Source organism: Centruroides sculpturatus, unplaced genomic scaffold (genome assembly GCF_000671375.1).
Source record: "Centruroides sculpturatus isolate CEXI.00-Female unplaced genomic scaffold, Cexi_2.0 scaffold1131, whole genome shotgun sequence".
Taxonomy (NCBI): domain Eukaryota; kingdom Metazoa; phylum Arthropoda; class Arachnida; order Scorpiones; family Buthidae; genus Centruroides; species Centruroides sculpturatus.
Window position 1 is genome coordinate 183049 of NW_019385379.1, and position 18022 is coordinate 201070.

The 18022-nt window shown below is 27.4% G+C and overlaps 1 protein-coding gene across 1 annotated transcript in view; it reads right to left on the reverse strand.

Annotated features, from left to right (window-relative positions):
- Positions 1–18022, reverse strand: part of LOC111638333 (cardiolipin synthase (CMP-forming)-like) — a 58048-nt gene that overhangs the window by 19166 nt on the left and 20860 nt on the right. Inside the window, exon 6 of the mRNA XM_023384027.1 lies at positions 7788–7856. Coding sequence (XP_023239795.1) covers positions 7788–7856 — 69 coding nt within the window. The remainder of the gene's footprint in view (positions 1–7787; positions 7857–18022) is intronic.

Below are 18022 nucleotides of genomic sequence, written 5' to 3' on the forward strand. Positions count from 1 at the left end.
AGTCGGCAAATTTAAATTTTCGCTAGTGCTGTGGCGCTGCAATCTTCGGCTATTTCTCGGGCTACTCAAATATTTTACGTTTTTGATACTAAATTAACATCTGAAGTATAATTTTTTATTGTTTTTATATTTTTCAATAAATTTATTTTGTTTGTACAAAATAAAAAAATAATTTTTAACGATACAATAGTCTTCGTTAGGCTTAACATCGACGAAAATTCAACGCGAAGCGACACGCAACGGAAAGAAATTTCAACATGGGATAAATTAATATATTTTTTCGTACATGATTCGTTATCCGAACCACCCCAGTCCCCAATTGATTCGGATAAACGACACTCTACTGTAATTGGTGTTTTCAAAATATGTTATTTTAATGTAAAATTTTTTCTTTTCTTGTTTTTTAATTTAGCAACCATTCTGTTAAATTAATTTCATCTATGTATTTTATTTTAATTTAAAAGAACATAGAAAATTGGTTTTATGTCAGAATCAAATATATTAAAAACTTTGTTTTATTACCATTTTATAATTTTTCTAAATTTTGCAGAAAAAGGAAAATGTTTATAAAATTTTTTATCAAAAAATATCAGTTAACAGTTGAATCTCTGTAATCTGACATATATATAGGAATGACCAGTGGATATCAGATTACAGCAGATTGATGGATTAATGGATTTTTTGTTTGTATATTACATACTGTTTGGTAAAAAATTCACATGCAACAAACAACTAGTGACTGACAGTGTACACATACATCAGTCACTCTGTCACGTATATTGAGTGGTAACATGAAAATTTCATTTGTGTCACCCTGTAGCAGAGTGTCAGATTACTGGATGTGACAGACTATAGAGACTCTACTGTATACACAGCATTTAAATAATCAATTTTAAATTATTTTTGATTTTTAACTTTTAAATCTACACTTACTCTAAATAACTTTAAAGATGCATTGAACAATTAAAAAAAAAAAAAAATAAGATATACAGTACATGGTGATTGTCTTGTAATACATAACATTATAAAAATACCACATACAAAACACATTCTTTGATAGTTAGATATCTACATGTAATATAAATTAATTTATTAACTTACAGGTTACTTTAATGTATTTACATCAGATATAAAAAAGTATAATATAATAATATAATGCTCAAAACAATTAAGAAGTATTATAATATAGCTTAGTAAATGCAACAAATTGATAATTTTAATAAAATGGTCAGCAATTCCAACTAAAGATGGATTCAATCACAAAAAGTTCTTGTAGTTCCTAAGAACTTGTGCTAGGTATTCAAACATTTTTCAGATGCAATTGTTATGAGCTCACACGACAATAAACAAGCTAGTTTAAGTACCAAAAGTAGTATCTCACTCTGCCAATGCAAATTCTAATCACATTACAGAATACAGAAATCAAGTTATTCTGTAATATGGCTTCTAGAGAAATTTTTACATTCTAATTAATAATTTACTTCAGTCTTTGTAATTATCAACATTTTAATCAACTTGTTTTTAAATAATCAATACTAAGCATACTAAGTAATTACTAGTTACTCTGTACATGGCAAATTGGCAGCATGGGGTTACTTTATTCTTATTATTTTTATGTATTACATACATTGCTTGTTCTTGAAAACTCAATTCTCAGAAACTCATTTGATTCTGTTCATTTGAAGACTAATGTCAACAAAGATCTTGTATCCATATGTCCCCTTGTCACCTGTCCTTTTGTTATTCTGACAAGGTTTGAAATTGTTCTCAGAATATAGTTTGTTATGCTCTGTGGTAACCATTATGCTTGGAGGTAATTTTACTTGTCTACGAATCTTAATTTTCTGCATTGTCCAGGTTTTTGACTTATGGTAAAATTTAACAGAAATTTGCCTTTTTCTAGAGAATATTTTTGGTTTAGGCAGGTTTCCACTTTACACAGGTTCCATTTTGAACAGATTTTACTGCATAAAAATTCAGTTTGTATGTTTGATTGATAATGAGTAATTAAAACATGAAACATTATAAAACTAATCCACTATATTATAATTACTATTATTTAAGTAGTAAGTATTTTTGGAGGCAAATTCTTTTAAGGTAAAAATTGTTTTATAAAATTAGAAGTATTTTCATTAAAATTTTAACAATCATTTTGTAAATAAAAATTTACTATAAATATTTGTGTGATATTTTCATATAAATGATTTTTAAAAATCATTTATATGAAAATATCACACAAATATTTATAGTAAATTTTTATTTACAAAATGATTGTTATGAATTCTAATGATTTTTAAAGATCATTAGAATTACTAATAAATATATCTTACATATTTAAAGTTATTACATTGGTCTCACTCATTCACTTATTAAAATGAACTTTTGGAAATCTGTCTGCATTTACACACTTAAGAATTACAAAATAAGATCATTTAAGTCATTGTTAAAAATAATATATTACAGATAAAACTTCATTATATAAATTATAATGAAATTCCTAAATCATTGCTGAATCACAACAACATATTAAACTTTATTATACAGACTATCATTGCATTACATAACTCTGTACTTCAATAAAATGCTGTTCTGAAAAAATGAAATTTAAATTTAAATATATATCTACAATATACACATACTAACTCAATTTTCAATTAATATTGAGACCATCAGATAAAGAATGGATTAAGGTAGCAGTGGTCAATTTTAACAATGTTTATAAAATGATGGTAAAATCTCTATTTAGTCAGAAAAAGTTTTTAAAATCTTCATTAACTGCAAATTTCTTGTGTCTGGAACAAGTGAATATTTTATTTTAATTTGAGTTGACATGAAATTTCACCCATTAAATAGTGTCAAAAAGAATTCAGAAATAGAAACAAATTTCCTTCTTCAGTTTCTCAACTAATGTCTATACAGTTATCTGAGATGATACTTCATTTTACTGTAATGTTTTTGCAGTTATTGCTGTATTATTATTATTTTTACTGCAAATTTCCCCAAAACTGCTTTCATTTCCTTTGATCATTATTCATATAATTAGACATATTCCGCACCTTTGCTTAGACTGATGTTCTTTTTCTAAAAAAAATAACTGCTGATATACTTATAACATGACTAAAAATAAAGTTCTGTTTTAAGAAAATATAACAATGACTAAAAAGTAGCATTTAGTACTATTATTTTTTCTTTATAAATGTACTGTATTTTGACGAGTATAAGTCGCTGTCAAGTATAAGACGCACCCCTATTTTGAGACAAAAAATTTAGAAAAAAACTTTTTTAATGGAATTGTCCAAAGATGCATTTTATTAATCATAATGGCCAAGAAATTCTTCAACTGAATCACTGCTATCGGTAAATTACACCCATTAGGAACACATCTATGACGTCATTAATGACTGATTTATCATCCCTTTCTTCTTGAATTCCTGAAGTATTGACTGAATTATCATCATCAGAATCTTCATAGATTGCCTCATCTTCTGTACCATCCATGACAATTATTTCAGTCTATCAATTCATCCATCCTCATATTCTTGAATAAAAAAACAAATAAAATGCTTTATTAAACTGAAATAATCATTACTTCTTAATGTAAACTCAGAGGTCATGTGATGACAGTTGACAGAACATGGCTGCGATGACTCGTGTGTCGGTACTCTGATAATCTAGGTACTCTAGCCATTCGGTTGAGGAACCATCTACTTAACGGACCACTGCACAGGTTGGTCCCTAGAGTGGATCACTACTGTAGATAATTTCACTGTAAAAATGGTTACCTGTCGAGTATAAGATGAACCATGATTTTGAGTCCCAAAAAGTAGTAAAAAAAGTGCGACTTATACTCGTCAAAATACAGTATATATTTATATTATAGTGTTTACAATATTTTCTAAATTCGTCTGCACTTTCTTCCTTATTTCTAGTTTTAAATTTATAGAAGTGTCAGTTGCTAAATGATGTCCTTTTAGTACCCAAGTTTACTTTTCCCTTTCAAAATATTATCATTAGCAGATTCCATATCTTGCTTCTTGACAAGAAACAGCAGAAACAGAATTACCAGACAGTATTATCTGTTCATAGAAAGATGGCTTCCATTGAAAAGGGAAGTTCTCATTCCATTTGCTTTTTACATCAGTTCCAATTGGTCCAGTTTGGATGACTACTGACATGATAAAATTCATGCCAGTAGTCATCCAAACTTCTCATATGAATATATACAAATTTTCTTACTGAACAATTGCCAATATTACATAGTGCCACTTAACGGTCACAAATAACCGTTAAGTGGCACTGTGACGGCTATATTAGCAATTCCCAAGTTAGGACTGACGCCACCTGTGACTTTTGGCACACAGGAACCTTCCAATAATTATCACGCAAGTGGTCACATATGAAGGAATGAACAGCTTTGATATGGAGGAGGAAGTCAAGAGACAGTGCACCAGAAATAATGCACTCCAATACACATTTAACTGGAAAAAAAATTTATAAAGAAAATCAAAATAAAAAGGAGAGTCTTAATGTGCATCAAAATGAGAGAGAGTGATTAAAATTGCATACATGAGTTGATAAATAACAGGATTTTATGATGATTGCCAGATGGCTTGGACATCCTGGAGAGGGGAAGGAGGGTCTCTCGCTTAGTTACTGTATGATGAGTCTTAGTAAAGAGTCTCGAATCCCAAAGTTCATAAGAATAAAATCCACAATGGTTTTTGTCCAATCAATTGTTCATTAGTTCAAAGTGGCCAAGGTCCAGTGGAAAGAGTGGGTGATTGGCGGTGGAGTTTGGTGGGGATGAGCACACACTTCAAAAAATAGATAGGCGAACTCTCTATTTCCCCCTTTTTTTATTTGAGGTTATTCCCCCTGCTATTTTGATGACCAAATTTAGTAAGATCATGCAGGGAGTTAGTGGTTAGTCCAATTTCTGATTTTTGTGAGACTTCCTTCACTGAGTAGTTTTTATTGGAATGTGTCACTCATGAAGAACGTGTTATTGGTGGGAAAATCTTGCAAAGTTTCTCTGTTGAATTTGTTAAAACAAAATAATTCTCCTTTTTAATTTACAAAAAAATACTAATCTGGTTTCTCACATATCAATACTTTTTTGTTATCTGCTAGTATGGCCTACCAGCATGTTCTAACTGAAAAACAGACCCACTATGCAGACCATAAGAAATGGCTCAAAAGGTTGCTGGATTTTGCCTCTGAGGTACCAGTTGGCCATCACCAAATTAAATAATATTGTTTCATACAATGGAATTTCTAATTAATAAATATAATAAATGTTCTTTACAATTTTACTTAAGAATTTTACAAAAAACTAAAATTTTAATAGACTTAAATTTTAAAAAACAAATTCAGTTTACATTTATATTTGCATATAAAATTTAGTTATTTATTTTCCTTATAAAAAAATAAAAGTTCTAGCAAAACATATTTTAACTATTTACTTATAACTAGACAGTGGACATCTAGGCACTTAAAAGTGGCATTTTAGGCGCTTAAAATAAGCTCTTAAATTGCATCGTTTAGGCTTTATAAACAAAAAATAGGTGGTCAAAATTTGCACAATGAACAATTAACCTACTTATCAGGATGATGAATTTTTTATTTAACGTATGTATTCCAAACAAAAATGCATGTATTCAGAATGATGCACCCACAAAAGTAGGCAAACAATTATCTTTACATTTTTTATTTGCTCTGTTTCCCATAGTTAGCTTCATAATATATTACAAGCACTTTTTCCAAATTTTCAATAGAAAAGTTACAACATTTGTCACTGAGAATTAATTTATATGCAGAGAAAAAGCATTTCACATCTGAAGATAATGGACAGTATTTCAACCTTGGAAGAAGAACTGGGAATTTACTTTCCATTTTGCTCTTCTTTCCTGCCAAAATATCAGCCATAACAAACAAGCACTTTAATCTAAGTCTCTTTTGAAGCACTCTTTCTTTACTTGTTTTGCAGCAGTGCCTGGTGCATCACAAGGTTTCTGGTTGCTCTGTTGAGGAGATCAATTTGTTCATATATAGGTTTCCCGCTACTTTCGAGAGCAGTAATAGTATCTGCAATGAATGTGAAATAACACTCGATGTACACCAACTTGTTCTGAACATAAATGTCATTCAAAATTTTCTTGGCTTTAGTTACACAAACTGCATCATCCAGTAAAGTGGCCAGAAGTTTTTTGATATCAAAGAAATGTTCACCATAGTAGTTAGTACAAAATCTTAGTCATGTATATGCTAAGGGAAAAATAGGCATTTGCCTAAAATCTGCTGTCTAAAAATGACAAATAAAGCATCTCTAATGCTATATTTATTAAATAAAAGCATTTATTTTAAAATATTTCGTATATTTTTAACTTTATTACTATAAAATTGTGTCAAGGGGTGTAATTTATTTCTGTTATTATTGCATTCTAATTTTTTCTGCTTGGGATATGCATTCACTGGGATTTAAATATAAATAATCAATAATAATTTTTAAAAAAATGAATTTGTCTGATTGCATTTTCAGAAGAAAAATGAAACTTAAGCAGTTTAATTTAAGAATTAAAGTAAATCTTTGCAGAAAATGAAACGAAAAATTAGTAAAAACTTTTTAAAAATATGAAAACAAACTAAACTTTGTTTTTTAGGCAAAAATAGGCAGCAATGTCAAAATAAACATTTTTAGGCATTATAAAATACCATTGTTTCGGTCTAAATGTTCATGAAAAGTGTTCATACAAAATCCTAGCCATGTATATGCAAAGGGAAAAAATAGGCATTTGCCTAAAATCTGCTGTCTACTTATAACAACTTCAATCTGTTTTATTAATATTAAAAATTGCTATATGTGTACAAAGGCAGGAAAGCAACTAAGCAGCACGGCTAAGGTATCTAACAGGTAGTTACATCCAACTGACTAAACAACATACATGTTAAAAGTAATACATCAGTAGCATGTATAAGAAAACTCTATTGATGCAAAATATATTAATAAAGAAGAAAAAGCAAATAATTACAATATAAAAACTTTCAGTCAATGCAGAACAATCTTTGTTTTATATCTTTTTACTTTGTTTTTTATTTCTTCAAAAGCATAAAAATTATTTTCAGATTTCTGCACATTTTTATAAGAATGAGAATAAGTGAAGAAATGATTATCAAATGATTAAAAAAGAAATCTAAATCCTAATTAATTAAATAGGTCAAAGTCAATGAACTATTCATCATACCCTTAAGTTTTGTTTAAAAGTGTTCTGGTTTCTCCATGATTTTATTTAAACAATAAAGTTAATTTAATTTTTTTATTAACTACTTTTATGCTTTATCATTTTGTTTCATTCTTTTGGATAATCTTATTTATATATTAAATACAATATATGAACCAAACTTAANAAATTGCAGCCCACAAAGTTTAGCACTTGTTAGTAGCAAAGAAATCATTGAAACTAATGTGACTATAGAGTAGAACAACAAAGTATCTAAACATCAAAAACAGCTAAAATAAATTGAAGTAGTAAAATAAAATAGCTATAAATAACAGACTAAGGAATATTTGATAAAATAAATTTCAAAAATAATTAGTAGTATCATACAGAAACAATTAATTTTATAAATACTACTTAGTTTACACTAATTCTCAAGTATTTTATTTGAAAAAGAGTTCAATACTGGAATAAATTTCAAAAATAATTTGCATTGGAAAAGCTAATTAAAATTAAGTTTTAACATAATTTTCCAAAATTTTTAAATATTAATAAACAACTCAATCAATTTACCTTGCTAATAAAAGTTGGAGAAAGTTTTGCTGTTGCAAAAGTGACATCAAAATATCTCCCAAGTGTTCTCTGTAAAACAAAGAAAATGGCAATTAATTAATATTTAAAAATAAAAACACATTTCTAAGTTTAAATGAAATAGAAATTCAGTTATTTTATTATATAAAAAATTAATTTATCTAATAATTTCTAACAATTGAATTAGATAATAAACCAGAAAAAATTTATTTTTAATCTTTTGAATCTTTATAAAATCAACTTCAGAACATGACAATTCTTTCAGTCAAAGTACTTACTTGTCAGAACAAAATAGAGTATTTTTTACTAAAAACTAGGTTAATTAAATTATTATTATTTTTTGATTCATATCTTTTTGTTCTAAAAGTATAAGAAAAAAAAGGCTGCAAGAAAACATCAGTGTATATCAAAATTATATACATATACTAGCAGATATGTCCAAACTGCCTAGGCAAAAAACAACAACAACAACAAACATTAAAATGAAAACCACATTAAGAGTTTGGATCTTTTAGCATACCATTATCATTTTTATCACAAAATGTTAAGTGAATTATAATAAGAAAAAGAAAATGTAACAAAACAGAATGACAACAAAAATCTACTTTAAAGAAGAAAAGAAAACAAATTGATCTTATTTAAATTCATATAACAAAAATAAAAACAAACAAACAATTGGATTTCAAGGCAATCAGACAAAAGATTCACACACAGCACTCTGGAAAACCCCAAGTATATATTTTGTGCTTACTTAGAATGTGATACTTGGATGGTACAGAACAGCACAATTTCATAAGAAATGTAGATAGGAATTGATGATTTTCAACAGAAGATAGTCATTGATTTCTGCCTGCACGAAATGATAATTCAAGACATCCAAATTTTTTAAATGTATTTTGAGTGATAAAAATTATTTTTAAACTGTAATTTCATTTTTAACAAACACAACAATCTTTTTTTTTTTTGCACCAATCTAATACTGCAATAATATAATACCATTGGATTTTAATCAGGCTATAATATGGCTAATTAATTATAAAACTATTGTATAATTTGAACCGAATATAAGTAGTTAAGCTGCCATCTTGTATTAAATTTAATTATTATTAGAGATAGAAAAAAATTATAATTTAGAATATTCTGGATGAAAAGATAAAGCCAGAGCAGAACTCAAATCTGTAACTTCTACTTACTGTGCTTTGAAGCTTTAGTTTAGCAATGTTTTTGTTAAGAATGCACCTGTTAATGAGCTCTAAATACATACATCATAAAGTGGCAGAATTAGCTAAAACTAGGAGAAAAAGATTTTATTGTAACCAATGGGTGGCTCAACCAGCAGAGAAAATGAAAGAACATTATGTAAAAATGCACTCATGGTGAGAAGAAAAGTTCTGATTGCATCAGCTGAATCTACTTATTTTAACATGAATACAGAATACCGTTTATTTATTTCTATTAAGAAATAAAATGCTTCTTTTTACAAAACAGTTTATATCATTCTTTTTAAAAAAAGAATGATATAAACTGTTTCATTGCAAATATTTATAAACAGCTGCTCTAATAATGCAGCTTAAATATACTTATTTTATTTATTATACACAGTGATCACTGAATTGTGACCATCTTAACACTTTGTAGGACCTCGTTTTGCCTTCTGTACCAGTCAGATCTAAAAGTACTCAAAAGAGGACTAACTCAAAAATTTAAAATATTTAAATAATTAATTAACAAGTAGTATCTTTTATTAATTTGCGTACAACAATTGCACTGTGAATAGTTTGATAAACCATATTTGTCATTACAAATGTTTTGATGTTGAAACAAATAAATTATAATTTTTTTTTGGCAGTGGAAGGGGCTTATAGCCCTCCTCTTGTATCTACTATTGCTCAGCATAGCAGCTATCTAACATAGAACTGATTTAACAAGATGTCTAAAGCATTCAGGAGCAAGGGCGCTGCTAGCTGTTTGAACGCCCGTGTGCAATACCGATTATGCCGCCCCCTGTTTAACTACAACTAACTACGCTGAGCTTTCCAGAAAGGCTCTTTAGTGTTGTCTCATAAGGGTGTGAAAAAAGAAAATAAATACTTTACAAAAAGAAACTATTTATTATTACTAAGTTATTTTTGTTTACTTAAGTGTAAAACCATATAAATATTTATCTACAGAAATTGAACTCTTCTTGCCTTTATGTTTGAGAAATCTGCTATCAATTTTCTTGTATCCAAGCTGTCTAAGATGATTTCATATTCAATTGAAACTACAGCTAAATTACTTAGTCTTTGCTGGTGCATTGTTGACCTTAAATAGTTTTTCTATAATTTTTAACTTTGAAAAGGACCTTTCACCAAATGCAACTGTAACCGGCAATGTAAGTAATATTCTTAGTGCTATTGCTGTGTTCGGAAATGTTGAAATTAATTAAGTCATTAGTAAAAAGATATTGTAATAGGGTTTGTGGATCATTAGACTGGTTTTCTGGAAAATGCAACTTTAAAGTATTGATTTCATTAAACAAATCAATACCGTCAATGTCTGTTTCACTACTTGAATCGTCTTTAAGCTTCAGATTTAAATACTAACCAAGTTAAAATATCATTAATTATACTTAGACCCATGTCAGAAGAATTATTAACAAAATAATTGCAATTTGATATGCGATAGAACTGTTCGAATGCGTACAAGTACAAATTGAGAAGGAAGCTCTGTGGGGATTCCCTATTTTCGCCAGTCCTGTCAACTTCTGTCATATAGCACGACTATTGGTACTTGGCTTTCGGGCGCTGCCGGATGGCTCAACCTGCCGAAAGACGTTTCGCATTGCATCTTAATTCTGATAAATGGCAATAGAGGCGCTGTTAACGCTATAATATAAATAAGAATATAGTAATTGCGCGCCGGTCGGAGTTTTTTCTCCATGCGAAAACATTTCTTACGCTATAAGTAGGGTGGGTATTGTGACAATGACTTTGAATATTATGTGACCGATCGCTCGATTTGCCGCCCCCTGGACGTGCCGCCCGCGTGTGGTGCACGCCTTGCACGCCCACTTACGGCGGGCCTGTTCAGGAGGTATGGCAAGCCATATCTATGCTATATCTGTTTACTTTTACAAATTGTCAAACCTAATGCACATCTTTAACATCAACATTTCACTGTTCTTTGAGTTTTGCTGTCAGGTCACAATTTAACCATTATAATGCCAGTTCTGGTACACTTAAATATTGTGGCTCTCAAACAACTAACCAGTTCAGTCATTTGGAAAATTGAGACATCACCTCTCCAAGCTCCCACAATCTGTCCTTTATCAGTATAAATCCTTCTTTTTATTCATCATGCTCAGAATTTTACTACCTACTGAACCACTCATACATCATCTATGCTATATAGGTCAGCTTATTGCAGTCTCTCAAGACTCATATGATCCATAAGTCTCATTTTTCATAGGAATGGTGATAATTTAGAGATCACATAGTGAATTAGCATCTCTTTTTAAGTTCTGGTTAAATAGACAAATAGTGTAATTTACAGAAGCAATGAGCTTTCTTTTCTGTTTTAAAAACATGATTGTAAATATCCATATTTAATGCAAGATTTGAATCAAAAACCAAAAAACAAAGATATACTTTATGATTACAAAAACTAAGTAGTTTTTATAATATACTTTATGAGTTTCATTGCTTTAAATTTTAAAATAAGCTTTTAAAAATTTTACATAAAGTTAACTCTTAACATTTAAAAGTATATTGACAATTACCTAATTTCATCTTAAATAAAAATAATTTGAATAAACAACAAAATACTCTATATAACATAAAAATATTTTTGTGAAGACGTTTTCATTATTGTAAAATTGAGATAAATAAGAACAAAAATAATATTTTTAAATTGTAATGTAAAGGGAAAAATTAGAAAAATTCACTTATCAACTACAATAATATATTCTCAGATTTTTTAATATCAGTCTTTAAACCTTTCATATTTTCAGCTATTGATAAAGTAAAAAAACAGGAAAAAACTAATTTTCTTAATCGTGCTTTAAGCAGGTTAATGACTTACTTTTAACTTAAATAATCTATCATTGTCAAAAATGCAAATAAAACTAACTTTAATTTCATATAAAGCATTTACAAACCAATTTTGGTTTCCCTGATACTTTGATTTAAAAAAAAAAAATGTAAATTTTAACATATTTTGAATGATTAACATAAATTTTGAAAATTTATCCTAGTTTTCGTTAATTTTCAATCAATCAAATTGTAAAAATAACTATAATAAATCAGAAACTGTATAGATTTTCCTGTTGAAGGCTACAGGCATACTAAATATTTAAATATTTTAAGCATTTTCTAAATAAACTAATAATAATAATAATAATAATATTCTAATACATAATCCAAAAATATTATAGTTATTAAACATTTAAAATATTTATAACTTTTTATTTACTGTTATACTATTTTCACTATAATTATTAAGCATAAGTAATTTAGATACATGAAAGATGATGATATAGAATTATTCATTCTACTTGATGATAATCATTATCAAAATATTTAATGAAATTAATGGATTATAAAATGAAACAGTTGGCATAAGTCCCACATATTTGGCAAGACTTTAGTAGTACAAAGGAAGGAAGTAAAAAGAATCATTTTTTTTTCCATTAGTATTAATACAATTCAATAAGTCATCTATTTTTGATTCAATTAGTTAATTTTTATTTTCCACTAATCAAAAGCAAATAAATGATTTTGTAATATTTTTTAATGGTAAATACTAAATAAAAATAAGCTATGTAATAAATGATAAAAAATTATAAATTAAAGTTCTTTCAAAACAGAATTTAAAGATACATAACTCATTCAGAATTGGCACAAAATTGATTGTGTAACTAAGACAAAGCATATAATGTTTGCTGATTAACAATTATTTTTTACAATAATTGTTTTGTACAATAAAAATTCAATTTTTAAAACTAATGAAAATAACCATTATTCAATAAAATACAAGGATTTATTTATTGTCACATTGTCACAATGCCAGGCTGCAATTTTTAATCTATTTTATTTAAAATATATGCTCTCCACCTCAAATTAGTAGTGTCTTGCCCCTGTACTGTATATCATACTTCTCCTGTCATTTATCTAACTCCTTTCAGGGAAAATTTTTGAATTAAAACAACGTGAATTCCAGTTTGCATTGGAAGTTCGTATATAGTTGATTGGGGCCTCCTGCCCCTAATCTTTCCATATCTGGTCTCAGCTTTCATCTATTTAACTCCATTCTCAAGATTAAGGAAGGACAGATAGATGGATGATAGTGGGAATTTATAGATGTACAATTTTTCAAATTGCAGTCAAATAATTTATCCAATCATTACATAGTTTTAAACAACAAAGTTAGATTATTAAACATTAGTTTTTATAAGTTTTTTAAAATACTATTTGATTTTGAACAAGGTAAATTGAAGACATGAGTGGATAAGTGTTATGTTACAATCATTCAAAACCCAATTGTCTTGCATGGATCAAGATGTATTGTTTTCTCTCTCATATACAACCATCAAAAATTTCAGAAATTAAATGATTCATTGAAAAATATTTATTTTTCAGAATCTTAAATCAAATATACACTATTTTAATTTCAACTGTAAAGAAACTACCTTCTTATATAGTAAGAATGGCAGTAAATTGTTTAAAGTTAAGAGAAATAAAAATGAATTTATAGATTCTAAAATAAAAAGCAGATAACCACACCAGATAAATGTAAATGTTATAGTAAAAAAATGTTAACTTTTATTACTTTATTGGATTAGCCTAAAAACTTAATATATCTCATTAAAAAGCTATGACGACACTTGAGAGCAAAATTTTTATTATTAATTAGATTCTTTTTATCGATTTTCACAATAACTAACTACTTATAAGAGGACATACAGATATAATTGGACTAGTTTTTGAGATTATGTTTAGAAATCTCAAACATTTTTATCAAAATCCTCACTATTGATTTGTTCTATGAAAGTAACAATTTTACCAAATATATTATATTACACAAAAAGAAAATAAATGAAAAAAATTATAAAGTTTAATAATTTGTAATTGTTGCAGAGGATATCAATATTTGACTTTATAGTAAGGTTTTATTCAAATTAAGAAATGTAGTTATGTACACTTGTACAAACTGTAATAACAATGTACAACACAGTGAGAGAAAGATAAGCAACTAGCAACAGGTTGAGTAACAAGTAGCAACAAGACAACAGTGTTGCCACTGACTTTGGTTAATTACAACAGTAATAATTTAAAATAAATACAGTAGGGTGTCCTTAAGAAAGCATTCTTAGGATTGTTACATCATGCTCCTTTATCCAACATAGTCATCATCCAGAGGATTATTAACGGTATTCAATTCTCTCCACTTTTTCATGTCTTAGGAGCTCGTATGTAACTTAAAAAAAACTTGGAAATATTAAAATCATTATCACAGAATTTTACTGTATTTTCATATTGGTTTCCTTTCTTATATCATCAATTTTATTGTTTCATCGAATAAGTACTTTCCATTCTTTCCAAAAACACAGTAGGAGGTCTAACTGATAATGGAAAAGATGGGAATATTGCTCTTAATGGGACATACAGTATAAAAACAAATACAGTACTGCTTTAAAGTATGATCATGTGATCTCCAAAACTTGGTCACTGGTTGTCCTCCTCAAGATGAAGGTATGTGATGTGTGTTCATATATATTTTAGGGTGCCTTTTTAATATGTAATTGCTTTATGGTTCATCACTGCCCAGGGCATATGGTGACAGGGTTCTCTACACTATAGTATTGGTTGAAATTTGGTGAAACTTTTCATCGGTCAGTTTTTAATACATGAATACTGGGCAGTGATGAACAATAAGATTAACAGTAGACTCTTATAAATCTTCCTTAGGATAGTGCTCCCTATGTGGACTGCTGCTCAAAATAATATTCCCAACACAGCACTCATTTAAATGGACAGCTCTTCTATCTGGTACTCTGTTAGCAGAAAGCCTGCTAATTAAAACTTAGGGGAGAAAATTGGGAACTTGAAAAAGTGCTCTCTTAAGCAAACCAGATAAGGATTTGGTGCTGTATACAGTAGACTTAACTGTAATTCTAAATTTTAAAGCTTTTATTTTTCACTTAAATCTTTAAAAGTAATGATATTTTAACTTTACTCCAGTTTTAATATTAATTAAATTTTATCAGCTTTTAAATGACTGCAGCATACAACAAAGACCTCACATTTAGTAAATAATATAGAATATGTTATATAAAATATATAGTATATTTTAAGCATTTTCTAAATAAACTAATAATAAACTGAAATAGAAAAAATACTGAATAAAACTGCTAATAAGCAGAGAAATTAATAAATAAGTAAACTGAACACAACATTTTTAAAGCAATTTTTCTACATTCTTGCATTTGTTTCTGTAACTTTAACATACAGATATATCAAATCTGTTGTGATTATATCAGCTAAAAACCTTTTATCAACACAACCAATGGATTACAAAATATACAAAGTAATTCCAAATTACAGATCAATAACTGTATTTGAAGTTTAAAATGTTAACTGTTAATAAATTTATTCCTTCTTCAATAAATGAAACATTTTATTTTCAAGTTTTTTTTTCTGATAACACTTTGTTTTAATAAATTTTAATGTTATAAAAGTAACAAAAGTGTAACCATTTAATAAAACTTTATTAACATTATGGTACAATTGTTGTTTATCCTTTATTTACTTAATAACAGAAATTAGAAAAATTTTGTATGTTTTATTATTGCAAATAAAATTAATTATTATTACTATAAAAATAATTAATTATTAGCAAGATAATTCAAATGCTAAAGTTTTAAAAAATTTGGAAATTTATCCATGATTAAATATTTTATGTTTTATTTATTTTTAAACATTAAATTTGGTAATGCCTTGAAGACAATATATGCCACTCCCCCTACAACAAAACAGATAAAAACATGCAAAATAATAGAAATTATTTAGAACAAAACATTTTTTCAAATAGCTCTAAATTTGGAGAAATCATGAAATAGTTTATCTTCAATTTTAGTAGAAGTTTTTTTCGCAATGATAGAAAAATGATCTAATTGTTACATTATGGTGACAATACAGTGTATAAATACATGATGATGATCCGGTATTAAACAAAGGGGTATGAACATAACTATAGTGAGAAGAAAGTACGCTGTTTTCTAGACATTTATCTCATCTTCACATCATCATTATAATTAAAAAGATTAGTTGTCTTCTTTATTCTTTTGAATTTGAAAAAGTATTCATTATTCAAATTACACTGTAATCTGTAATGATGGCCTAGAGATGAGATAAACATCTAAAAAAAACATTTCATCATTAATAAATTTCTGGATTCTTTAAAACTAACATTTAAGTAACGTTGCTGATTAAGATGGAGCTGTTTATTATTAAGAATAGAAATAAATTTATTATAACTGATATTCATTCTGTAATATTTGTCTTAATTTTATTTCATTTTCTATTAGTAATAAAAAAGAAACATTAATTTTTATAATCATAGCATTTATTATACAATTACTAAAACAAGTATCAATAAAGTTTACTATTTTGACAATAAGATTTGATCTCAAACATGATGTTAAATAATAAAGTAACAATTGACAAAAGTATTGAAAATTGATATAAATTATACATATGACATTTATGTTGATTTTTAAATATTTCTGTAAATAATTTTGCAAACTATTTTTATAATACTTTTGTCAATTGTTACTTTATTATTTAACATCATGTTTAAAATCAAATCTTATTGCAAAAATAGTAAACTTTATTGATATTTATTTTTCTAATTGTATAACAGACATTGTGATTATACAATGATAAAAAATCAGTGGTTCCCAAAGTGAGTGCTACTGCCCTCTATGGGTGATGAATAAATCTAGGAGGCGAAAAGAAGTAAGTGGTCAGCAGGAGGTCAATGGAGGCAGCATACTGAACACTAAACAGTGACAATAGGCAAAGGTTGGGGTCATTGACAACCTTTCCCTTTTCTCTGTTAAAAGGGGTAAGAAGAAACATTGCATTTAATGATTTCCAGATGTTGAGAACAACATACAGTAAGGACACAAAGCGCAAGGTTCATAGAAAAATTTTTCTAATACTAATTTCCAAGCCTTTCTCACACAAGGGAAAATAGGCTAGGAGTGTTAGGTATAACTTTATGGAACCAAGGAGTGGGTGGTGGTTCAAAAAAGTTTGGGAATCACTGATATAAATTATTCTGTGTATCATTTATATCAACTATGACAATGCTTCACTCATTTAGCACTGTTTTTAGCAATGATATAAATGATACACAGTATCATATCATAGCTATTTCAACATAAAAAATCAGGCCAATGAGTTGTGTAACTTTCCCAGCTATTATGAGATTTTATTTAGAAAATAACTTTTATATTTTTAATATAATAAAACTGTGTGGTGCAATCTGTTATCAGATTTTGATATGAAAAGCTTTTTATATTTTTAATTATTATAAAACAGCAATAAACTTAATTTTGAGGGTAGGAATGAGTTTTATAAAAAACTATAAATGTTAATAACAAGTAAGATTGCCCTTAAGTATACATAACAGCCAGGAAAGTAAAATTAAAACTAATTATTATCTACAATATTAAAAAATACTAATTAATTTATTATTATTAACATAAATTTTTTATTATTGTTAAATATGATTTAAGCTTCCTTCATCAGAACATCTATAAAAGTATGAAACAATAAACTTAAATAATTCTAAACAAACTTATGGATGTAAGATAATAAAGATAGAATAATTAAGTTGCACTTATTTGTTGAATAATTAATAAGAAATCAATGAATACATTAAAAAAATAAAATTAGTTTAAAATACTATTTTATTTTATTTGAGATTAAATACCAGTGAAGTATTAAAAGATTAAATTTAAAGAAATTAAAATTTTATATAGTAAAAAAGTACTGTATTTCCTTTTATCATATAATTTAATCATTTAAAATAAAAAATAACCTAAAAGATTTATTTTAGCCAATTACTACATTTTTGAATAGATTCCAATATCATCAAGAATTTATAATCTTTAGCAGATGTCAGTGGTTGACATGTTATTTAGTCTATCATTCATAGTAATGAAATCTTAG